The sequence below is a fragment of the Sander vitreus genome, chromosome 14, assembly GCF_031162955.1.
Source record: "Sander vitreus isolate 19-12246 chromosome 14, sanVit1, whole genome shotgun sequence".
Lineage (NCBI taxonomy): Eukaryota > Metazoa > Chordata > Actinopteri > Perciformes > Percidae > Sander > Sander vitreus.
Window position 1 is genome coordinate 17,777,936 of NC_135868.1, and position 25,024 is coordinate 17,802,959.

Below are 25,024 nucleotides of genomic sequence, written 5' to 3' on the forward strand. Positions count from 1 at the left end.
CCCAACATAATCACAGGAAACACTACAGACAGGTCATAATTGGCTGGAGGGAAAGTACATTTAATAGCAATAATGAAAAGTTCCTAATATTCCCAACATTTTCATTGACATTTAACCACTAATGCCCTGACTTAAAATGTGTCTGTCCTTTACTGTAACTTCACCATTATTTTACTTTCCCATAACCTACATTGCAATTATCCTTTAAGAAAAGAAAACTGATTCACTTGAATGGCCAGAAACAAACATACTCACTCACAATTCATCACTTTTTGATTTTGTTTTGGCATTTGGTTTTCCAGTAAATATTTATATTACCGATATGGAAAAGTGCAATCCGAAACGGAACATACCCAGAGTGACCGAGATGCATTTTCTGTTTTTATGTCATAATGATAAAAGCTTATATTAAAGTCATACAATATTTTGATTATTGTAGTAACAAAAAGAGAAATCATTCCCTGAACTTAAACAAAAAACAGGTTTCATCACATATAGGTTGTGAGGTCACATCAGCTAATTTAAAAATCTATTTGATGTTGTGACTGCATCTACCTAAAAAACCTCTCACTTCCAAACCACTTTTTTTATTTTAGAACAAAATTGTATATGAACTCAATATACAATGAACATCACCATACTTCCCAGCACTAGGACTGAAGTATTTGTCCCATAAGTACAATACTTTTTTCTTTAAACTTGAATTTTCAAAATATTCTGGTATACATAAAATCACCATATAATAAACAAAATATAAAACCGCCCTCCCCTTTCCCAACCCTCTGGTCTCTCCTTCTCATCCTCTCAATCCGTCCCACCACCCAGTCCCACCCCAGCAGGCTACAACTGTCCACAACTGACTATAATAAAAAACAATGGCTATCACTCGGCATTTATGACATCTGTAGGATTTCACCCATCTGTGGTTTTTAAGTTAATGACATGGCATTTAGACCTGTGGAATCTCCTATGCCGTTTTAGAAGGGAAATATTAGAAAATACTTTCCCACATGTAGCACATTTGTTTCTCTTTGTGTGGCTTTGAAGGTGCTGGACTAAACTGTCTGTAGACTCTAAATGTTTTCCACAGATACCACAAACATGGATTTTATCCACTGCATGAGTTTGTGCGTGTGACCTCAGTGTGTACATGTAATGGAAAGTCTTTCCGCATGCTTTACAACAATGAGGACCTGTAGGATTATGACTGACAGATGGTTGTGTTGCTTTCTGTATATTCAAACTCAAGGGGGGTAAAGACCTTTTCACACGCTTTTTCCTCTTTGAATTGAATGCCTTTAAACTAGAGCAAGGTGTGGGGTGCTCAGATTCCCCAGCTGGCTGCTGTATTTCACCAACACCACTATCATGCATTTCCAGAGGTTGATTCGAAGAATTAGAAGGAGGAGGATGTCCCTTGCCCCTTCCTGCACTGTTGATTTCGCCGAGATCTTGAATATAACTGTCCACACAGACAATGTTGAATACAGAGACTTGAGCATGATCTGCCTCCAGACTCATTTGACGGTTACCTTTTTGTACTTGCTCACATACGTTCTGCCCCTCAGGATGACTCACTGGGATAAAGGGGGAAAAAAACATCAGTTGAATGTATCACAAGTTTGTACATGCAGTGAAAGGTAAATTATTTAGGCCAAGCTCCTCCACCAGACCTTGTTTCCGCATTTCCTGTTCTTCTTCTTCTTCTTTAACTTGAAGCAGCAGTGAGGCCTGTTGGACCTCCTGGTCCAGACTGCTGAACTCCTGGTGACACCAAGGTCCAGGACTCAGGGGAACCTCCTCCTCAAAGGCAGAGACGGAGGGCTGATCAATCTCTAAGGGGAAGGAGAGAGCAATATATTTTATTATATTGACAGGATTACCATATATCTGACACACATTTTGAAGCAAACTGGGCATCCTTGTGGCAAGGTCTGCTCAGAATGATTCAAGAAAAGAAACTAAAGAGAACTAAAATGACCGCTTTGCGGTTGTATGCCTCCGCCAACCAGTCAAGTTGCAGTTTACATCCATGTCTGTCCAGACTCATAATATATGTATTGTATTGTAAGGTATTAAGTGTGTTTTTTGGCGAAGCTGTACACATCTTCAACTCGGCAGCACAGATCTATACGATCACCAGAGTTTCAAGATACGTGTCACCAATTCAGTCATCGACAAAGTGTTAAATATGGTCACAATCTGCCCTGTTCCTGAGTTATGGAGTTGAATAATGGCCAGAAAAGTGTTTTGGCAAAACATTATGATGGCACAGTGAAGTTGACTTTTGGGATATAAAATGTCATCACTTATATCCTATTAGACATTTGTGTGTAATGTTGTCGTAATTGGTGTAGGAATTCTTGAGTTATGGCCAAAAAGTGCATTTTGTGAGGTTTTACTGACCTCGACGTTTGATCACCAAAATCTAATCAGTACCTTGAGTACCTATGGACATTTGTGCAACATTTGAAGAAATTCCCTCAAGGCACCTTGACCACGGCTATCGCACGCGTGGAGGCGAGGAGAAACGCTTATTAAATGATTATCAAACGTCCCAGAGGTCCAATAGGTACAATCACTATTAGTGAATCTTTTTTGTATTCAAAATAGAGCTGTCAAAATGAATGTGATAATAACACCACTAATTCTTTTGACGTGCGATTAATGCACTCGCGTTCTGTGATTTGGGCCTTGGGCCGCTCCGTACTTTGGGAAATCAGGAAGCGATGCAGCAGTAACTTTGTGGACGGCTAGCAGAAACAAACCTCCTTGAGCAGAAATGGAAAAAAGAAAAGGATCTTTTGAATGACAAGTTCAGTTTCAAAGCCCTTCTAGATGATATTCTCGACAAGATTAAAGCTATTTGCATGTCCTGTCGATGTGAATTGAGTCTCCCTGGAGTACGTTGAGTCTCAAATACTACCTGCTGGCCAAGCATACGGCTGACAGAGAAAAGACTCCTCGCCAAACAAGTACAAAGATGTAGGAAGTACAAGTGTAAAGTGGGACACTACATTGTGTTAGAATTACCAAGTAATGGTACATTCAGGTCAATATGCCCATCTGTTGTTGCTTAATAGGCTTGAGTTTGCCATATTATGCTTCAGCATATTTTTTGAGCATACAGTATCTTAGAATATTCTCCAGAATAACATCAAGACAGTATTTGTCATTGTTTTGGATTGTTGCAATAATATAAAACATTTGCATAAAGCAAGCATATTTGTCCGTTCCCATGTTGAGCATTAAACACTTGAAGAAAAAAAAAAAAACTACATTTAGAACATAAAAAATGCATGATTGTCCATAGTTTACTCGCGATCAATCGCAAATTAATCACACATTTTTTATGTTCTAAATGTAGTTTTTTTCTTAATCACGATTAAATATTTTAATCAACTGACAGCACTAATTCACCATAATGTATGATTTCCGACTACAACACTCCAGTAACACTGAATGCAGCGGTGATGATGTGAAGCCACGTATTTTAAATTAGAAAGGTTTACTGCTGCATTATTGTGTAGAATATAAATACATAGCTATGCAGGTGCTGCTTTTTTCAACTTATGCAAGGAATATTAACAATTAGTTCTATAAAAGTGTTCACAGCGTCATTCTGAAATTGAAATGGCCAATAATCATTTGTAAACAACTGAGGGGCATCAGACATATTGTAAACTAACCTGCGGAGTGGCTTTGCTGCAGTATTGCATAACCTGTAATGTAAAAAAAAGATACTGGAGTCACTACTTTTAACAAACATACAATACATAAAATAACAACAATATTACCATTATTATTAGTGGTGACAGTGTTACATAGCAGTTATCTAAAGCAGAACTGAAAACATGCTGTTACAATGGTAATGACAAAATAAGTTGTGAGAATTCCAAGAAATTGTACTTACCATGTTGTTTAGATATGTGCACCTCAAAGCTAACTTTCCGATAAATGATTTTTGTGCAATATGGGCAGTGCCAGTGACTTCTGCCTTGGATCAAGTCTTTGCACGTACATGGTACAACAAACTTTTCTGAAAAGAGAAAAGATAGCCTATTTACTACAAACACCTTAAAAGACTGGACACCTAAAAGAACATTGTTTAAGCATGTTTTCAACGGCGAGCATACTTGAGAATTTCTCCACTAAGGTAATCCATTAGAATTTACTAAGTATTTTCATATTTTGATTTCAATGTTAGGGATGTCACGATAATTCCTTTTTGTTGTGCGATATATATTGTCCCAAAATTAATTGCAATAAACAATATTATTGCCATTTTAAGACCATTTTATGCCACTGATTACATAATGACAATGTGACATTATTATAGCATAATGCAAGCACACTCTTTCAAAGATCAAAGGTTTAATTCTTAAGAATATTTAGACATTGGAATCGGAATGTTAAAAATATATATATATATTTTCCCAGGTTGAAAAACTGGGTGGGATGGTTATGTTAGTTGTAGTGTCAGTAGTGTGTGTTAGTTCTCTTTTGGCTGCCACTGTTTTTAAACAAAGTCGACATACCGGCTCGTCCACGTTAATTGGCTCTCCTCTCTCATTCGGCTTAAAGCCAAAACGTTCCCACACCATCCACCGTCCATTGGGACTTATTCTTCCTAACTGGCTGTAGATGTCACGAAACACTATAGGGCCTATAAGGCAGTGAGTTCACGCCTTCTCTCGACCTGTCGCTATCCGCTCGCTGTCTATGTGTGTATGCGTGTATAGACGCTGCCGCCGCCTCGGTCATCTCGTCTGCTTTCTGTGTCGGAGGCAGAGGCAGCGCGATCGACTAAGGGCGTTTTCACACATGAAAGTCCGAACCAAAGTTCATGTTTTTGTTACATTGTATACATTTGATCCGGTAAGTTTTGGTTTCACACTGCAGTTATGCAAGCGCACTAAAGATCTATACGTGGCAAAACTACGTCCTGCCGTCATCACATACGTGAGCTGCGTCTCCACACACTCAGAATCAGAAATACTTTAATAATCCCAGGGGGAAATTATTTATAATATCTAATTGTTTATAATTGATTGGTTTGTAGATGGGCTTCCCCGTCCTCTCGTATTCTCTCTCTGTGTCTGAGTTTTTTTTCAGCTGACTGCTGCTCTCCCCTACTGCCGCGGCTCTTTTTGTTTTGTTGTGATGTTGAGAAGCAAAGACACGGGAACTTTCTTTCTGGAGAATTTATTCAGAGACAAACGGAAACCTACACTGTACATTTACTGCCACTTAACAAATCAACTGCTGATGTATTCTCAGCTCTGATAGCCGACAGCTGTCTGCTCTGAACGCATTCACCGTCTCTCTCTCATGTAGCCTACACACTAAGCACCGAGCTATTCCTTAAATGAGCTTCCCCGGTCTTGTAATACAAGGAGAGCCTGCCAGAGCTTCTTGTATTTGGTCCGAAAGTCCAAACCATCCAAAAAAATGCTTTCACACTATAAACGAACCGGACCATGACCACCTCTTTTTATCGGACCAAAATGTGGTCTTTTGATCCGGACCGTGGTCCGGGGGATGTTTCACACCTGTAATTTTGGTTCGGATCAAACTAAAAAGTCTGAAAGTCCGGACCAAATGAGGTATGTTTGAAAACGCCCTAAAATGTTGGTAACATTCTTTTGTATGTCAAAATGAATCTCTCTTTTATTTTCAATTATAAAGATTAGTGGGCGCCCATATACAGAGGTTTACGCCTCGACTCCTTTCATCAATTGCAAGGCCTATTCAATGTAACTATAACTTACCAGTACCATCTTCATTAAAATGGACAGCAGAGAGATAATGTCTTCTCATCAAATGTGTCTCAGTGGCTTGAATTCTCTTTAGGCAGTAAGGACAGTCGTCATTGCCAGCAAACTTCAGAAAGTCAGTGTGTGAAGTGAAGGCATACTGCAAGTCTGGAAAATGAATGAAGATCTAATATAATTACTTTACAAAATAGTATCTATTTAATACTATCACTTGAGGTTTTAGACACTTTATTAAAGTCCTCATACAGAAAGACTAAAAGGCCTATTTCCCTGGAAGAAGGCTATCGATACTATGAGCAAATCATCAGCGTCATTACGCATCATTACTGGAAAAGCAAATTGCCCTTAACAGTAGTGGGGTTTCCGTCAACGTAGTTTTATGCGCATTTTGAAGTATGGAAACGGCAAAAAAGTGTTTACGCTCGAGGTGGTTTTTGCCTTTTCCGAAAAAGAGTTAATGCGCAAAATGGGAGATGGAAACAGCTTTGCCGAATAAGTTGCGACGTAGCGAACATGTAGCCTAACTCACATGACTACAGTCCCGGTATCCATCGGATGGGGGAAAGATCGGGATATGGGTCCCATCCAGTGCGCCGTACACTTGTGGCACAAGGTGCGTAGTGGAGCTGCGGTGCGCCTGTGCCTCAGCCACGTCGGGTATATTGACGAATTGGTTCAACAGCTTGAATCGTATGGCCCTGCACACCGCGTATACACAGCAGTGAACGGTAGTCTTGCTGACACCAGATGTCTCTGACACAACCCTGTATTCTGCACAGGTGGCCAACTTGTACAATGCTACCTATCTCCATTTAAGAAAAAAAATGTAGCTTCTAAACTCTTTGATTTAGCAAGCCGGTTTGTAATCTACAACCATTCATACCGTCAAGCGTAGTCTAGTTTATTCACTCTTAGGGCGTTTTCACACCTGTAGTTCGTTTGCTTTGGTCCGAATCAGTTGGTGAGTTAGTAAACTTGGAGCGATTTGCCCTCGGTCGGTTTGGTTTGGTTTCACACCTGGAAAAATCCAAGCCTACCAAAATGCGTCATTACAAATCAGGCAAGAACGTCCAGCCCTATTATTGGTCGGATATGTCTGGGGACGGGAGCAAAAAAGTAAATCCAATATTTTGCAGCGGCTCTGTGCAGAGTTTAGCACTGCCCATGACGATTCTGACTGGTTTAAAGAAATGCCATTAAAGCAGAGCACATTTTCCTCCCGTCCCCGAATGCTGTGTGGAGTAGCCAGACCCTCCTGCAGCGCGCTTTGGAGGAGGGTCTGGCAAAGCCAGACTAATTTGCTCTAAACCAGTTGATGGAAACGCTTCCAATTTGCATTTTCTTTTTTCCTTCTTTTTTGTGACATGTGGAAACATGACTAGTAATATGTTTTCACAATGTAATGATTTAGCCCATTACACTTGAGTGACAAATGGTGGTTACTGGTGTCCATGTTCAAGACACAACTTCATAGTCATTTCTGGCTCTTTTTTTTAAGCTTCAGAGAGGATCTTAATGAACCAATTTTACTGAGGAGGAGAATTTATTGTTGGACTTAAGTCCTACCACTGGAATTGTAGTGGGTTTCTCTGGCCTTGCGGGCAGGACTTGGATCTGATGCAGCTGGGCCAGCAGCAGCAGGGGTACGTTTTTTGGTGGTGCAAACAGCTGCAGAGAAAAGAGAAGAACAAATGTAAAAAGTACAAGTTATGTTATCTTAACCCTCGCCGTACACCTCGTCGGGCATTAACCATAAAAGTCCATAAAAAAAAGTGATATAGGACCCTACTAAAGGAGTTCCGTTGAAACTGACTTATTACCTTACTAAATCAATGCACTACATTCAAAAAAAGAAAAGAAAATGCGAATCTTATATCCAACACTGTGTAGTCCTTTGGTGCCACGTCCTTTGAACACCACAGGATTGCGCTAACACACAGGCTACAATAAGTAAGTTACACTGTACACTACCCCTCTGAACTGACTTTGTTTCACAGCGAATATCTCATCTTGTTCACTGTTCAGATAGCTAACGTTACTTCAGGCTGCAACAATCTTGATATTGTTTTGAGGACAATGGCATGGCTGGATGGCTAGCTTGTCTTGTTGTTAAACATACTGTTTAATTATATTTACTGATTGTCAACCTTACAAAATGTTATTTACCATATCTATGGTTATATTTACTTTAAATCTTGATAGTATAACCAAACATCTTGTATACTTCTAAACCATCTCTGGCTGTCTGAGCCAAAGGGTTCTCTAAACTGAGGGGCCTAGAAATATCTCCGGTGGCAAGTCGATTCGACGCAGAAGCATAAAACAGCCATTAGTATTAAATTAGGTCCGTCCTATTTAGTGAAGCAGTCAACAACGTTTGCATTGCATAACAACGTTATGGGATGGGAATGCTTGTATATAGAGATATTGTTTGAAAAAACTTTAGATGTTGATTGTGAAACGCAATAAAAATGAACGGACTTCGGGCCGTCGTCCATTAATTCCAAACAATGGACACCTCGTAGGGCATAGACTACACCCATACTAGCTAGCTAGTTCTGTTTATGATCGAATCTTTGACGGACCAACCTTCTGTCTGTGGTGAATTGGCTTTGATGATAATATCCAACAGAGAACGGTGACGGTCGTTGTCTTCCTTCAAACGAATAGCCTGCTCCTCGTAATTCGTTATTGTTTTTTCAATAGCACCTAATATTTCAGAAGCAGCAGAATGTAGCCGCTCGGAGACAAACGCTTTTAGTTCTTCGATTTGACTCATCTTTCCACTATTCGTGCGGTTCTAAACCGTCTCTGCCTGCGGGCTGCACTCCTTCTTCACCCGGAACCATATGAGAGTCAACGGAAGTTTATTTATTTCAAAGTAAAAGCCCTTTCATCATCACGTTGACCGTTTCATTTAACAATAATATAAAATCCTGGGAAACACGGCTATCACCTCCAGTCTATGGCTGAATCTCATCCTTATTTGATAGGTCCTCGGCTTAACCGGATGTTGTTCTGTCCATCCATTTTAAACTCCGGTCGACTGGACTATGGTTAACCTTTTCTCAGATCTCTGCAGGGTAAATCCAGACAGTTAGCTAGACTATCTGGCCAATCTGAGTTTTTTGTTGCACGACTAAAACAACTTTTAAACGTAAACATGTTCCACCAAAACAAGTTCCTTCCGAGCCTATTTTGCAGCGGCACCGCGGCTTTTCTCCGGTGCTTAGCACCGCCCAATACGATTGTGATTGGTTTAAAGAAATGCCAATAAACCAGAGCACGTTTTCCTCCCATCCCCAAATGCTATGTGGAGCCTAATGGAGCCTATGATGTGGAGTAGCCAGACCCTCCACCAGCTTGCTTTGGAGGAGGGTCTGGCAAAGCGAGACTTGAACCACCCAAGCGGCATGAGAAAAGATGAAGAAAAAAATGCACTCACATTTGCTAATTTTATTTATTTACAAAAGTTCATATGTTTGTGTTCAAATGTTATGTTTCATTGGGAAAGATCATGGAATGATTTGGCATTGGCATACAACTCTACCTGATTTGTCTATCTCTAAAGAAATCTTCAGATGAAACATAGTTACTACACCACTGCAATTGATACAAACTTTGGCATGAAATCCTGCTGAAAATGAATGTTTACATCCCATCCCTTGTTAGAACCAAAACAGTTTACAGTACCATTCATCTAAAATTGAATTCAACATGGATACGATAAATAATCTTTAAGGTTGTAAGCACATTATTCACTCATGTAACAGTCACCTAGGTCTGATGATGATGCATTGTACAATTTGATCTGAAATACCAAACTAATGCAAAGCTGTCACAGTGCACAAACTTTAACAACATGTCCTCAGTCTGTTTTGGCGTGTTCCTGCACTCCTGAGGGGATGTGAGAGTACCATTTTATGCATGACTGGGAGGCAGCGTCGCAATTATATCCATACTCGCAGCAATGCCGACCATCTGAACAACACTGGCCCTGAATCAGAACAAGTCTTGGTGTTAGAAAAAAATACAGTATTGACCAGTAAATTACTGCAGCAAAGACTATTTAAGGTTCATTTCTAGGTTTACGGTCAGAACAGGGACATTCAAACATACAGTATTCCACTTGCATCAGTTTGTAGTGTTTGATGTAGCCAGACACATTTTCAAATTATGTTGATCATTTAATTTTTCTGTGTATTAAACCCTCTACTGTATATTCCAGTTTGTCTTAATACTTTTGCCAAATTGTTTTCCTACAGATCACTGCACTGTTATTTATGATGGCTTTAATATTTGATGCACCATCCATACCAGTGGGAAGGGACAGCAGTTCCAACGGCCTGTCGATCCTTTGCAGCAAGTTGTCCCTGCTGAGCAGTAAAACTTGGGATCACAGCGAATGACCCCAGCATCAGTGTTGCCGCCACTGGCTTTTGTCAGAGCTGTCATTGGTGTCTGCAAAAGGTAAACACAAAGAGGCTATTATACCCTGGCTTTTCGTTAAATATTTAATCATAAATACATATTGATAATAAGTTGCCGGCTTTAAAACCAAAACAATGACCTAAAAGACGTTAGAGCTAAGTGGAACAGAGCAGGGTTATTCAAAATTCTCTGCAGGTTTGTCATACAGACAGATGTGACATCAGCTTGTGGAAAAAAAAGTTGACTTTAGGTGTTTTTACTATGTCAGAAAATATTATATTCATGCCTAATCCTATCACTTTAGTAAGAAGCTAACCACTAAAATAGGTTTTCAGGGCATTTAAAACTTTATGTGAATGGATGGTCATTCAGATAACTAACCCCAGGATGTATACGCCACATAGAGAAGAGGCACATTTACTGTCATATGTCCTACCTCTTGCAAGCTGCTTTTGTCCTCTGAAGTTGAAATGAGAGAGGCAGGGACTGAAGGCAGATTTTGCTTTGGGGTGAAAGGATATCTCAGGCCTTGCCTCACACAGTGCGTATAAGTGAGGTCACAGTTGTAGCCATAAGGACAACAGTGGAAGCCATCCATACAACACCTGCCCTACTTGTGACAACAAGTTACAGGTTATTTATTAAGTCATATGCACATTGCATTACATTCAAAAATTTGAGTTGCAAGCTTTGACTTATGACAATAGTAGACAAAAGGAATATTACTACAGTCATGTGTCTTATTGCACGAGAGTATGTAGGTCAACTCACAAAAGTATACAGGCAACAGAACCAGGTGCCTGCTGGGTGTTTGCAGCAGGTAGTGCCATCGGGACACGTGTGATAGTTGTCACAATAGACAACTGAGCTCTTTTTTTGGTCTGGCACATGGTTGTTTTCGAGCTCCTGAAGGAGAGATACAGGTAGAACAGGAGTGCTCGGTTTCTCTGCATTCTCTTTCTTCACCATGGGTATCTTCATCCATGGCTCTTTCTCACACATCTGGGTAACCAGGTCACAGTGAAACCCTGGAGGGCAGCAGTGGGCCAAGTCAGAGCAACACACAGCCTAAAGACACACATAGATTAAGAGAGCCATAATTGCATCAGTTTCCCAGATCAAAATGTTAGTCTTAATAACTAGAGGTCAAGTAACTTACATTTGGATATTGACAGCAGCTATATCCATGCTTAGACATACAGCAGGTGGCGAAATCAGAACAGATGTGCCCATCAGGACATGTGATGGAGCAGGAAGCAAACCCCCACACAAACACTCCCACTAACGGCCACAGAGATATCCTCAACATCTGCAAAATAGTATTGTGAAGTTTATTTGAATCAGTTACATAAGGTGCAGTTTTAGAAAATAATCTTCATGTGGATTTTCAGTTCATAAATCAGATTGTGTGACTTTAATGTGAAACTTGTCATTGTTCACTTGCTGTATCTTTCAGTTTCATTTCAGCCTGTACCAGGATCATGCTTTTAACTCACAACATAACAGAACAGTTTTAATATAGGTTGTGTGCGTTTATAAAGCACTATACAATATACATTTATGCCAAGAAAGGATTTGTTGCAGATTTATACTTTTTGTCCCTTACCTTGCAAGTGAAGTGCTTCAACAACTTTCTGTCCCCAGTCTTGCACTTCTCCTGAACTGAACAATGTATGCACTGCTCTTTATATGGCAGGTCAGACCCTCCCACTGAGCAAAATCTGCAAATCAAACTGTACAGTATATCACACCCTCTGTGACTGTCAGCTTAGGACATTAAGTGTTTCTGGAACTAGTTCACACTCATTGACCATACTTGGATTTTAAAAAGAGGGCTTAAACAATCGCACGCACACCTGTAAAACCTCATTCAAAAATATTGGTACTTTGAATGAATCTTATTTTAAAGGAAGTGTGTTGAATGTTTCAAACTTTATTCTAATGAATTTTAAACTCACAGTGGGTGACAGAGAAAGTCTTTAAAGATATGAACTACTGTTTTTTCTTAGTTTTTTTTTTTTTTTTTTTAATAAAGTGATCCAAATAATTGTCCACCAAATATTGGATTTTATTTTTTAGTAGTTCACTCTCAAGTCAGAATACTTGGATCTGTAACAATTAAGAGGAAAACACAATGGGATCTGTGATATCATACAAGTAGGTTGGTTATTTACTGGTTGGTAGCCATTAAAGGCAAATGTGTCTGTAACCCTCACCTACTGATAAAACTATAACAACTTCTTGTGTGAATCTTTTTAGTTTTCAGGAAGTGAGAGTGAAGAACCAGTTTGCAACCTCGTGTAATAAAAAAGTGAGCAGGGTAACTATAAAAGCAAATCCAGTGGATGATGATTGATGGACCATATAAATCACACACACACACACACACACACACACACACACACACACACACACACACACACACACACACACACACACACACACACACACACACACACACACACACACACACACACACACACACACACACACACATCACACACACACACACACACACACACACACACACACACACACACACACACACACACACAGAATGTTGTAACTAAGCAACAGCAACAAAGGCTAAAACAATACTTTATTAATGAATTCCCATTGTTTATACATTTACACTGCAGTGTAACAATTTAATCTAACGGAACAATTATCCCTTGTATTAATGTCGGCTGTGCAGCTCACATTTCTTATAAGTCCAACTTCAATATGAGGCTGGTGAGACATCAGGTCATCAGGTCTACATGCATGACGCAGGCACTAGCATGACAGCCTCATCTAGAAACTACAAATGCAAGATGTCAGGTATGAAGCAGAGAGAGCAACTCTGAGAGGGCCAGTCACACGGAAATCTCCGAGATGAGGGGGGGGGGAAAATATATGAGGAATTCACTTCAGTCCATTTGTGGTGTGTAACTAAAAAAAAAATATTTCTAGAAAAATCATGGTGGTAAAAGTCAACAGAAGATATGCAGAGGGATGGGTGCTTCCCTCAATTTCACTTCGCACACAGAACCCCAGCGTTCCAAGTCTGTAGGTCTCCTGTTCAAGTGTGATGACTGAAGCTGGATGGGAAAGGTTTTTAGAGGGTAAAGTCAAAAATAACATTACTTGTGAACTGTCAGGAGGATGAGAGAATCATAATGCTGCGGTCGCTAGTCGAGCTCAGGGTCTGACTGAGATGCTGCCTTCTTTTTCTTTTTTCTGCTGTGTTTCTTGTGCTTCTTTTTCCTCTTCTTCTTGGATCTGTCCTGTGAACGTAAAACATTTGACATTTGTGTCCATGTCTTTTCTTTTAAAATAATTAGATCAATTCCACAGCTGGTTCAACAAGCTATAGCTATATAGAAAAGTATTTTTTTTTTTTTTTTAATGATAGTGACTTTCTAGCAGACTTGACACTTGCAGCACCCCCCAACAGCTGATACTAAATGCTGGATCGGTATTATAGAGATGCACTTCATGTACACCTGTCCGAAACATTTTCCAACTCGGGATTAAATCTTACCCACTTACTAAATTCATACATTCTTCACATTAGTCTTTGCTTTAGTCATGAGGTAAAATCTGCCTCACTAGCTGCACTAGATCAGATCAAAATATTATTTGTGTAACTCTAAAAAGGAAATTAAGTCAATTTCTCACTGTGATTTTCTCCTTTTCCTCGCTACTTCTCTTTTTCTTCTTGGCTTCAGCCTATGGGAGGGGAAAGGTGAAATGAGGCCATGGATAGAGGGAAGTCTTACCCAATTCTCAAAAGCAATAAAGTTTCACAATTATGGAGTTTTTACAAGCATCTGCAACGACCAGAGCCGTTAGGTTTACAAATGAATTCTACACCAAGTTCATCTGTTTCTGAGCCAAATTGTTTTCTTCTTTACTGTTGAGCAAAACTGGTTATAATGCCCAATGTATGATAATGCTCTGGCAACCTTTCCCTTTTACTTAAGGCTTTGTCCCATTTTGCTTTTTTTTTTTTTTTTTCTCATTTTAATGCTATTTACCAGACTCACCATGATGCGACAGAAAGCTTGCACATCTGGATAAGTGAGAGCGCGAGTGAGCTAAGGGAGAACTGAAACTTAACTTTGAAAGACAAAAAAGTCCAGGGTGCTCTGGAAGTACGTCAGATGTTTGAAGGTGCTCTTTGGGGTCGGGAATTCAATTAAGTGTATTTAAAAAAAAATAAAAAAAAATAAAAAATAAATAAAAATCCAAGGTCTTCTTCAGGGTGAAGAAGGCTGTCTGCGCCGCTACGCGTGGGTTGCTTCTCCCTATGTCTTTTAAAATTTCTATTATGAAATAGCCAGTAAAATAAAGGCTTTTTAAAATAATTTTGAAGAGTGCCTTGGATTTTCCTTTTGAAACTTAACTTTATTTGGCAATTGTGCAATGTACCTGGGTGCATGTGTTTAGCAGCTTATAGAACTATGGACGGGAGTCTCTTCTGACAGTGACAGCCAGAGAAATATGTGACCACAGTCTCATGTGAATGGGTCCATCTCAGAAGTCTGACTAGTGTAGACAAACAAGGCACAGAAATAAAACTTGCCAACCATTTATCCACTACTGTGAATGTGATTAACCTGCCTCATCAGATGCTTACCATTAAAGATGTTCAATCAGCCAAAAGGCTTATACCGGTACACTATAATGTTCAGTTATTTAATATGACTAAACAAGGCTAAAATGTTAATTGTCTTGTTGACTAAAACTAGAATATTAAGTGTCTAATGTTCTCTTTGACTAAATAGTTGAAGGATCAAGTCGACTATATCTGTTGAAAGCTGCGTTACATTTTTATATGAGTTTGTTTGCGAGTTTGTTATCAGCAGGAAGTATCAGGAATGATTTCTTTCCCCCCAAATTAAAGTAAAAGAGGAACAAAGATGTTAAAGAGGAACAAAGACCTTCCTTCAGACCTGGTGATGGTGGTGAACAGCCAGAGCCTGTGACAACAACCTCTTTCTGTTGACCTAACTCAACTTCTTTGTATGTTTTGAACCACTAAACACAAAAGACACAACCCCCTCTAAACAACCAGGTTGTGTGTCCTTCCAAAGCCAGCATGAAGAAATCACTCTCCATAATTAACGCCTGCAAGTAGAGATGCACCTATTACAACTTTCTAGGCCGATTCCGATTTCCGATTTTCTAACCACTTTACAGCACACACAAATATTTATTTTCTATCTTTTCTTTAATAGAAAATGTTACATTTTGCATAGAATTTTTTTTTAAATAGATAATCGATCGCTATAAAATACAACTATATAAATTACTCCTGGTGTGGGAAATTCACACACATCTAAAGTGTGTTATGTTATGGAAGAACCATTTCCTTCTTTTCACATCCAATATCCAACTAAAAAAAATGTGATACATTTAGCAAACTAAACTTCTGTATGGATGAAAACGGGGAAAACAGGTAATGGCAATAAAATAATATATAAATAACAAATAAAACTAAAATAAATATAGCCTTAATGCAGTATAAAGATATTTCTCAAAACACACACACAGGCCTGTTTGAACGTCAACAGTAACGTTACCTGAAAACAGTGTGTAGGTATAGTTCCTTTTTTAGCAAGTTTGCTTCATGTGTCATTGTGCATAAATATGAACAACACCGTTGCTGTCAACAGGCTTATCTGCTAACGTTAGCTACCGGCGGTTACCTCGGAACAATCCAGCAAATAGACGGTACCCTAGATTAGGGTATAGGGATAGCTATTTATATATTTCATGTTACAGTTTTTCAGCCTCAGAGGGGAGAGCGAGAGCGGTTGACTGTTCGAGCCATGTATAATTACGACTGTATGACATTTCATAAACAGCTGATTGAGCGGCAGTGCGCCGCTGCTACATGCATACAGCGGAAACCCTGCATGTGCACGTGTGATGTTGCGCAATGTAAATCATGCGGCGCACGAGTGCATTTGACCGGCATAAAATCGGCATATGTCAGACTGACCGGCAGGTCGCCGGTCATGGCCGATGACGTGAAAATCGGCCAATTCCGGTCACCAGCCGGTCAATCGGTGCATCTCTACCTGCAAGGCTGCCGGTCTGGACAACATTAACTGGTCGGGTGTTGAAAGATTGTGCAGAAGAGTTCAAGGATGTCTTCGCAGACAGCTTCAACACTTCCCTTGTGTCAGGCAATTGTTCCTGCATGCTTTAAAGCCATCATCATTAGGATCAGTCCCCAGCCTCATCAACGGGACTGAGGTGGAGCGTGTCACCAACTTCAAGTTTCTGGGTGTTCACATCTCTGAGGACCTCTCCTGGACCCTCAACACCTCTACCCTGATCAAGAAGGCTCACCAGCGTCTCTTCTTTCTGAGGAGACTCAAGAACGTCCACCTGTCTCCTCAGATCCTGGAGAACTTCTACCACTGCGCCATCCTCACCAACTGTGTCACAGTTTGGTATGGCAACTGCTCTGCCCATGACCGGAAAGCACTGCAGAGGGTGGTGAAAACTGCCCAACGCATCACCAGTTCCTCACTCCTCTCCATCGAGACCATCCAGGGCAAGCGATGCTTGCGTAAGGCGCGCAGCATCATCAAAAACTGTTCTCACCCCAACCACAGCCTGTTCACCCCACTCCCGTCCGGGGAGCAGTGAACAAAAGTCCTCATAAATCCACCAGATTTAAAATTGCAACACAAAGAAAGCGGAAGGAAATGGAAAATGCATGCATCCGGCGGAATTTCCTGCAGCACCGGCGCAATCCTGGCAGTGGAACGCAAAGGATATAGACTACCTGTGCCAAAGAAGTCATCCCAATCCTGCTTCAATGACTACCGCCCTGTCGCACTGGCCTCCATCATTATGAAGTGCCTCAAGTGACTAACCATGCACCACATAAAAGCCATCCTTCCTCTCACCCTGGACCCCTTTCAGTTTGCATATCGTGCCAACCGGTCTACATACAACCTTTACCCTGCTGACCCATGACTGTACACCAACTTACAGGTCTAATCACTTTATCAAATTTGCTGATGACCCAACTGTGGTGAGTGAGAAGTGAGAGAGTGACGGCGAATAGCATAGGAGCGAGTAGTGACTCTAGAGTCATAGTGAGACTAACAAAGTGTCTCCCCTGTTCTTTCTGACCACGGTGGGAAATCTGTGGCACGAAAAGTTAACCCCCTCCTTGATTTCATGCTGTTTATGGAGAAGGAGAACCAGGAAATGAGTAGGGGGAAATGCAACGCTACCAAGCTCTGACGTGCGTTGCCGCGACGTCGAGCTACGGCGTAGGGTCCGGTGTAGGTTCGTTTCTCCACTTACCAACGTATGTGGCCACGGCGTAGATTTTACGCAGAAGTATAAATCACGCTTGAGCATCACCACATTTCTGGGTGTGTACATCACCAAGAACCTCTCCTGGACAAATAACATTGGCCAAGAAAGCCCTGCAGCGTCTTTCCCACCATGTGCTCCATCTACCAAGGCTTCATTGAGAGCTGCATCAAGCTGCAGTGCATAGTGAACGCAGCTGGGAAGATCACTGGTGCCTCCCTCTGGGACATTTACAACACCCACCGAGCTGCAAGTGACCGCACCCATCCCCCACACAGCCTCCTGCCATCTGGAAGATACCGGAACCTCTGAGCCTGCTGCTCCAGACTAGGAGCCATGATGCTGAGCTCTCTACCTTCTGCCCCCTAAAAGTCACTACCCACCACACACAGCCACACAGCACCAGCCGTAACAACTTTATTACATTCAGCACTAGCCAATTTGTACAAAACGCTACAAAAAAAAGACTGCTGCTAATTACTCATCCTGTGAATTAATATTAAATGGATATATTTTCATTTCCACTATTTGTTTTATTTTGCAATACTTGTTGCAATTACAGTTTTGTTGTTTTTCTGTCTGCACTTTGTTATTGCTCACCCTCTGGACCTCCAGCTTAACTTAAATATTTAAAATACTTTTAGTATTTGGTTTCTATAGTAGTAATTATAAACCCTTGTTTTTTCTACACTTACTACACTAACACTGGGGTCTGAGTGAAACATGTTGATCGTCTAAATGCCCTGTACAATATGGCAGAATTGACAATGAATTTGATAAGATTGACTTTGAGATGGTAGGCGTTCATTTTTTAAGGTTTACTAGGAGTGGGAAGTATTTTCTAATGATTGATTAAAATTGTTTATTCATATCAAGTGGGACAACTGGCAAACTTGTAGTAACTAAAATTGTCACGTAACAGTGTCGAGTGGTGAAAGAGATGCGTTACGTTAATTGCTTTGAGTTTTCCTGTCCAGAGTTTACCTAAGGGCGTTTTCACACATACCTCATTTGGTCCAGACTTTCGGACTTTTCAGATTGATCCGAACCAAAATTACAGGTGTGAAACTTCCCCCGGACCACGGTCCAGATCAAAAGACTTTCGGACCAAATACAAGAAGCTCTGGCAGGCTCTCCTTGTATTACAAGACCGGGGAAGCTCATTTAAGGAATAGCTCGGTGCTTAGTGTGTAGGCTACATGAGAGAGAGACGGTGAATGCGTTCAGAGCAGACAGCTGTCGGCTATCAGAGCTGAGAATACATCAGCAGTTGATTTGTTAAGTGGCAGTAAATGTACAGTGTAGGTTTCCGTTTGTCTCTGAATAAATTCTCCAGAAAGAAAGTTCCCGTGTCTTTGCTTCTCAACATCACAACAAAACAAAAAGAGCCGCGGCAGTAGGGGAGAGCAGCAGTCAGCTGAAAAAAAACTCAGACACAGAGAGAGAATACGAGAGGACGGGGAAGCCCATCTACAAACCAATCAATTATAAGTATCTGGAGACGCAGCTCACATATGTGATGACGGCAGGACGTAGTTTTGCCACGTATAGATCTTTAGTGCGCTTGCATAACTGCAGTGTGAAACCAAAACTTACCGGATCAAATGTATACAATAACAACAAAAACATAAACCATGGTTCGGACTTTCATGTGTGAAAACGCCCTAAGATTGCCGGATTAGCAGTTCATTACGCATCTACAACCATATAAGAATATAACTTACTACCTCTTCCCCTTCAGAGTATGCAGAGGACTCTGAGGATGAGTCCTTGCAACTTCGCTCGGCCTTCCTTTTTCTCTTACGGCTCCTGTCCTCCTGACAGATACATTTACATCACAATTACCACCTGGACTTAAAAGTGTTTAACTGAATTTGACTGGCAGGAACAAGCATCACATCTGGGGAAATATACACAAGGGCAACAAAATTAACACCATCAAAAAGTTAGTTATGTGGGTGGCTTAATAAGAGCAAACTTACCTTATCTTTGTCTCCTTCTTCCTTGATTCTTTTCTTTTTCTTCTTGGGAAGAAAACGACATTTAGAAAAAAACACTGGCATTTAAGTCATTGTAGGACAATTGGTTGACTGCACATTTTTAACACCAGAACCTGATTCTATTAAAGTGTACTGAAATAATGTAACTGTGCCGTTGTTATTTAAAAAAAAAAAAGAAAAAAGAAAAAAAAAGAACCTTGCTTTCAGCATCCGATTCTTCCTCTGAGCTGTCCGATGCTCTCCTTGCCGATGACTTCTTTCTCTTCCGCTTTTTCTTCACACTCTTCTTTTCATCCTGTATGACACAAATATGAATGCAATCAAACAGTGTAGTGCTGCGTTATGTGCAAGACAATTCTGTGGAAATGTTGAGATGATATGCAGGATTGCTCTGGGAACAGATCCAAGCCATTTTTAAATTGATCAGTTTGAAATATATAAATTCCAATCTATTTTTTAACAGTTGTTCACCAATAAAAAAACAATTCACTCCGGGCTCCAGAAAAAAACGCCCCACACAGGAAGCTATTCCTAGAATAAACCTAGAAGCACCACAAGCAAACAGCAGCCAGCCGTAATTAAACAATCAATCAATCAATCAATCAATCAATCAATCAAATCAAATCAATCCAGCAGAGCAGGATCTTAAAAACAAGGGTTGTCTCCGATTCAGGAGCGCCATGCATCTAAATTGCATCTGTTGGATTATGGGTCACAAAATGTTTTTTTTTTTTTTTTTGTCTTTAGTGGTTGGCAATATCTAATATCGCACGTTGTAGTCTGTAGTGACTTACCACGTCTTCAGATTCTGAGGAGGAGCTGCTGGGGGAATCAGAACTCGATGAGGAAGAGGAAGATGAAGAATGCTTGACCAAAACACAATGAAAGCAGGGTTCATTAGACTTGATGTTATTCGCTTGTTTGGAAATTGGTGTGTGTGTGTGTGTGTGTGTCAGTACTGTGGCACAGCTGGCCATCAAAATACTGGAGGTCTGTCCTCACCCTGCTGGGTTTCTTCTTCTCTTTCTTCTTTTTCTAAACACAAATGAAAAGCCCAAGTCAGAAAAGATGAGGATGATTTTAAAATGTGAGATCATTCAAATGGCTGATAAAAGAGAGACACCATACCTCTTTTTTCTCTTTCTTCTCCTCTTTTTCCTTGTCTGTGGTCTTCTTGTCTTTCTCTTTGTCTTTATCACTTCCACCTAACAACTTCTCTCTGTTTTTTGCCAGTTCTTTTCTCCATTTCTAATATCTGAAAAAAAGTACGCATCTACTATATTGCTAACTGTTCCCCATATCCAGCTATACCTTCATCCAAATATGAAGGGTTAGAGATTATAGTTTTGTAGTACAGTTAAAAGACCATAGGCCATGACTGGACTCATTCTCTTGACACTTGATAGATAGGATTGCAAATAATGATAGAAAAAGATGGTGATCATTAAGGTCATAATGTCTGTCTACATAATACAAACATACCACGTTCATTTTGTCCTCAAAGTCAGCCAGGGCTCGAGAGCCCTTCTTCTTCTTCTCCAGCTGCTCCTTTAACTCTTCCCTGATGAAGGGACATTAAATCAGTTGTAACACAATTTATAATGTAAAGCTTGTCAGCATATAATTTGGAAGGATAATGTCTGCCCAAACTGGAGAATGTGCTTATCAGCTGCAGCTCTTCACCACTCTCACCACTTCACTAGCTGCCATGCAATGTTTAAAGTGATTTTTAAATCAGCAAGAGTTTACAGGAAACAGACAATGCATTACTTAATGGTCCTATTCATTTCCAGCATTTGTTTGCTGAATCAAGGTTCTTCTGTTTAAGAGATAACATATAATTCATTAAGCCCCTTAAAGCTATAGTGGGTAGTTTATGTCGCCCCCATGAGGAATTCTAAGGAATGACAAAAACACTGTCAGCACGTCCACGTGATCCAAGCCTTCCGTGCCACCCACCCCTCGTCCACGCAGTTGCTATCAGCCAAGAATCATAGGATTATAACACATGATGAACTCTTCAGAAGAGGTAATTATCTGGACGCCACAATCTTCTAAACATAGCCATACTGAGAAATACAGAGAGAGTTGTGTGGAGCTGATAGTCTTAATTAGACTTGTAGCAACTCATTTGGCAATGGCTTGAATGTAACGGACATTAATTAATATCAAAAGGTTTTAGGAAAACACGTTGCTCTTTTGTGTAATGCAAATGGAACTTTCATACTGGCTGTCTAGTGTAGTGGATGATGAATTAAATGTGCCCCCTTGTGGCTACGATTGGGGTTTATTTCAATAAATATCAGACATGACAAGACAAGATTTTAAGGTATCCATGTTAACAGTAGGGGTAAAAAGTCAAAAGAAAAGAAATACTCTGTACAACTTCATTCCAAATCAATCTATTCCTTAGACAAATCTAATGTTTTCTTTCTACAGGACAACTGGAAGCTCTTTGTGTGTAGAAAGCAAAGTTATTTATGGACTTTTTCTAGTTAGCACTTACGTTTTGAATGTTTCACAGGGAGACACATACACGTGAATACACAGGTAAAGGGGTTAGAATAGATGATGCAGTTGACAGTATAATCTGCATAATTTATAATCAATGCATTGGGGCAATAAGTTAACCCGAGTTTAAACACATCAGAGGACCTCCCTCTCTGATCTCCATCTTCTTTGGCAGCGCTGTTGTGAGAGCACCCTGTCCTGGAATATTGCTAATTGATCATTCATTGTTGAATGTAATTTGTTGTTTTGTTCTTTTGTGTGAGACTTGTTATGCTGCTGTCTTGGCCAGGACTCCCTTGTAAAAGAGATTCTGAATCTCAATGGGAATATTCCTGGTAAAATAAAGAAAAAAGGTTGCAACTATGCTAACTCAAATCCATTGGGTAAACCCCATATTAAATAAAGGGTCGTTTTGATGCTGTGACATTACTTTTGAATCAGCCAATGTTACTTAGTAACAGTATTTTACGCTGAGCTAATGAGGACTAGTGTTATTACATCAAGCAGTTTATTTATTTATTTATCTTAGCCGGGAAGACAAGTGCTGGTTCTGGCTGTCTGTACGGGGGAACCATTTACTAGAAAACTGCACATCCTCCCACCAATAGCTTCTTAGGGCGTTTTCACACCTACCTCATTTGGTCCGGACTTTTCAGTTTGGTCCAAACCAAAATTGCAAGTGAGAAAGGTGCCTTGGATCAAAAGAGGTGGTCTCGGTCCGGACCAAACTGAACCATGGTTCGGTTCGTTTGCAGTATGAATTTTTTTTTTGGATGGTTCGGACTTTTGGACCGATTGCAGGAAGTTAGGCAACTGCATACCATAGAAGAAGAAAAAAACCCGGAAAAAAACCCCGCTAGAACAAGCAAAAATGAGTCGTGGAAGTACGTGGGGAGAGGAGGAGATTAGATATTTCATTTCAAATTTGGTCAGACGAAAACATTAAAAGTCAATTAGAAAACACTCACAAAAATGCCGACATTTAGTTGTTGCTGCGTTTGCAGTTGATGCTGATGTTGTTGCTGCTGGTAGTAATACCATAATAACGCAATCGGGATTTGCTCATTCATTTTCATTCATACAGAAAAGACTACCTGCCAAAAAAATGCCAAAATGACAACACGCCAACGTCAGACGCACGCCCGTCTACTCACCAATCAAAAGGGAGACGCAACACACGTATGTGGTGACAACACGCCGTAGTTAGGTCATAGAAAAGTCTTTAGTGCGCTGGCAAAATCACTATGTGAAACCAAAAAGAATGGGATCAAATGTATACAATGTAATTAAACACGAACGTTGGTTCGGACCTTGATCCGCACTTTTAGGTGTGAAAACGCCCTTAAAAGGGTAATTTCAGGTTTGTTTTTTTTTTCCAACCTGGACCCCATTTCCCCATGCGTCCCAGTTTTGAGTGGTATAACCTAATGGGGCAATAGTGTAGCCTTGATTTTTGTCCACTAAAAGTGATTGTTTTTACCACTGACGGGCTCAGATTGTTATTAAAAGTGTCTGACAACATTATTGATCTCACAATGTGACTTCTTGTCCGAAGACAGCGGTGTGGAGAGTGGAATGCGAGTCTGGTAAAAGGCGTTCAGGGAGTGATAGGGAACGAGGTTTGTCTCTTTTTGTTACCAAGGAGCAAATATTTATGTCAGGGTAGGCCAGTGAAGAAGTCTGTCCTTTACTCACCATGTTGGTCGAGGTCTGCCTAAATAATCTTGTATAGTTGGTCCAGCGTTATTTGCCGGTCCCCTGGCTCGTGCAGCAGCAATGGGGTTAATGTAAGCCTGGAACACCAAACAAGAGGAAAGCATTTTTACACATTTATAATTGAGGTTATTAAAACACACCCAGATGCCAGATTATTAGGCACTGATATTAAACAGTACGTTACCTAACAAACTGTCAAAGATGTGTACTTTACGGATATCTCCCAAACTGTCAGCAAGCAATCATTTTCGCCATATTAACAGATTAAATATACAAACAACACATGCAACAGTTAGCAGGAGAAAACATGTGCTTCATAGTTAAAAGGATCGACTTGGCTTTAGCCAACAACGTTAACCAAGAACATTTGACTACCGTTTATCCATACTTGCTATTGTTTTAATAGGTCCCTGCCGTTTTTGTTTTTTTTTATACATCGATGATCCCTGCTAGTGTTGCAAGGCTGTATAACAGACTCAAGAAGCAACGAAAAATACTGCGCAACATCCCCACGTCAAGACGTTATCCAATGTCCATGTTATGAGCTAACGTTACAGTTAGCATGGGTACCTCTGCGACCACTAACGTTAATGCTTGTCGGCTACAACACGACGCACCAAGCAATTCAAATCTAGAAAATATTACATCAAATGAAAAACATTATGTTTTTTTATAAGACTGTCTAAGCCTAGCATCAGAATACCTATCGGGGTCATACATTAACGTTAGCTAGCCAACGCCAGTCACAGCGCTAGGCTCAGCTTGTGTTTAGCCTAACGTTAGCTATCTTATCAAATGTAACCGGGTATCAATTGTTTCCTACTTTTACTAAAATTGTGTACCATAACTCACCACTCGATTATCCCTTTTGCCCATGTTGAGTTAGTAATGGGGGAAAATATCCAACAGAGAGAGCAACCATTAGTGCTACCTTGAACTAGCCACATCAGGCGAAGCTGGCGACTCTTCTTCTTCTTGATGTTTTGTGGCGGTTGGCAATCAACGAAATGGTGAATTACCGCCACCAACTGGTATGGAGTGTGGATCGGGACTACACTTATTCTTATTCTTTATTTATAAAGGACAACACACATTAATCAACATTTCTGTAAATGTGCCAGTGTTAGCCAGCCGGCTAATTTTCAACTGTAGTCCTTTGGCCAGATGATTTTAGACCAGAGCAGCAGGAAGCAGCTGACTACACCTACATTTTTTTTTTTTTTTACGTTTTATGGACTACACCGCACTAGTAATGTAATGTAA

The 25,024-nt window shown here is 40.3% G+C and overlaps 3 protein-coding genes across 10 annotated transcripts; all 3 read right to left on the reverse strand.

Moving 5' to 3' along the window:
* Window positions 1–588: 588 nt before the first annotated feature.
* LOC144529168 (uncharacterized) lies at window positions 589–8,745 on the reverse strand. Of its 2 annotated transcripts, XM_078268142.1 has the most exons (7): window positions 8,367–8,742; window positions 7,344–7,445; window positions 5,772–5,924; window positions 3,914–4,039; window positions 3,690–3,722; window positions 1,674–1,835; window positions 589–1,577 (listed from the first exon to the last, which is right to left on the reverse strand). In XM_078268142.1, the coding sequence occupies exons 1-7, from the start codon at window positions 8,554–8,556 to the stop codon at window positions 913–915; spliced, it is 1,431 nt and encodes a 476-aa protein (XP_078124268.1). In that variant the 5' UTR covers window positions 8,557–8,742; the 3' UTR covers window positions 589–912. The 2 variants fall into 2 exon arrangements, with proteins under 2 accessions (XP_078124268.1, XP_078124269.1); XM_078268143.1 differs by lacking the exon at window positions 5,772–5,924 and having other exon boundaries at window positions 8,367–8,745.
* A 473-nt stretch (window positions 8,746–9,218) lies between these two features.
* On the reverse strand, window positions 9,219–11,535 carry LOC144528628 (progranulin-like). Its single transcript, XM_078267333.1, has 5 exons — window positions 11,368–11,535; window positions 10,980–11,276; window positions 10,645–10,818; window positions 10,095–10,238; window positions 9,219–9,774 (listed from the first exon to the last, which is right to left on the reverse strand). Exons 1-5 carry the CDS (start codon window positions 11,515–11,517, stop codon window positions 9,646–9,648), a joined length of 894 nt encoding a protein of 297 aa, XP_078123459.1. The 5' UTR covers window positions 11,518–11,535; the 3' UTR covers window positions 9,219–9,645.
* Window positions 11,536–12,789: 1,254 nt separating this feature from the next.
* Window positions 12,790–24,753, reverse strand: fam133b (family with sequence similarity 133 member B). 7 transcript variants are annotated; one of them, XM_078267335.1, is made up of 11 exons: window positions 24,614–24,753; window positions 23,741–23,838; window positions 21,017–21,095; window positions 20,663–20,782; window positions 20,537–20,569; window positions 20,329–20,400; window positions 19,731–19,829; window positions 19,517–19,555; window positions 19,259–19,351; window positions 13,869–13,919; window positions 12,790–13,474 (listed from the first exon to the last, which is right to left on the reverse strand). In XM_078267335.1, the coding sequence occupies exons 1-11, from the start codon at window positions 24,635–24,637 to the stop codon at window positions 13,379–13,381; spliced, it is 804 nt and encodes a 267-aa protein (XP_078123461.1). In that variant the 5' UTR covers window positions 24,638–24,753; the 3' UTR covers window positions 12,790–13,378. The 7 variants fall into 7 exon arrangements, with proteins under 7 accessions (XP_078123461.1, XP_078123462.1, XP_078123460.1 ...); XM_078267336.1 differs by having other exon boundaries at window positions 19,262–19,351; window positions 19,517–19,558; XM_078267334.1 differs by having other exon boundaries at window positions 19,517–19,558.
* Between the last annotated feature and the right edge of the window lie 271 nt (window positions 24,754–25,024).

Bases quoted from the DNA above. Each gene is read 5' to 3' on its own strand.
- LOC144529168 (XM_078268142.1), bottom strand. From the start codon at position 8,556: ATGAGTCAAATCGAAGAACTAAAAGCGTTTGTCTCCGAGCGGCTACAT. The intron at 4,040-5,771 runs GTAAGTTATAGT...TTCTCTTTTCAG, and splicing joins TTTTAATGAAGATGGTACTG to AAAAGTTTGTTGTACCATGT. The intron at 3,723-3,913 runs GTAAGTACAATT...TTTACATTACAG, and splicing joins GCACATATCTAAACAACATG to GTTATGCAATACTGCAGCAA.
- LOC144528628 (XM_078267333.1), bottom strand. From the start codon at position 11,517: ATGTTGAGGATATCTCTGTGGCCGTTAGTGGGAGTGTTTGTGTGGGGG. The intron at 10,819-10,979 runs GTGAGTTGACCT...TGTCACAAGTAG, and splicing joins TCTGTTGCCTGTATACTTTT to GGCAGGTGTTGTATGGATGG. The intron at 9,775-10,094 runs GTATGGATGGTG...GTTCTGATTCAG, and splicing joins ACTGCTGTCCCTTCCCACTG to GGCCAGTGTTGTTCAGATGG.
- fam133b (XM_078267334.1), bottom strand. From the start codon at position 24,637: ATGGGCAAAAGGGATAATCGAGTG. The intron at 19,559-19,730 runs GTTCTTTTTTTT...TTTCTTCCCAAG, and splicing joins AATCGGATGCTGAAAGCAAG to AAGAAAAAGAAAAGAATCAA. The intron at 13,920-19,258 runs GTAAGTTATATT...CCCCTCCCATAG, and splicing joins ACTCTGAAGGGGAAGAGGTA to GCTGAAGCCAAGAAGAAAAA.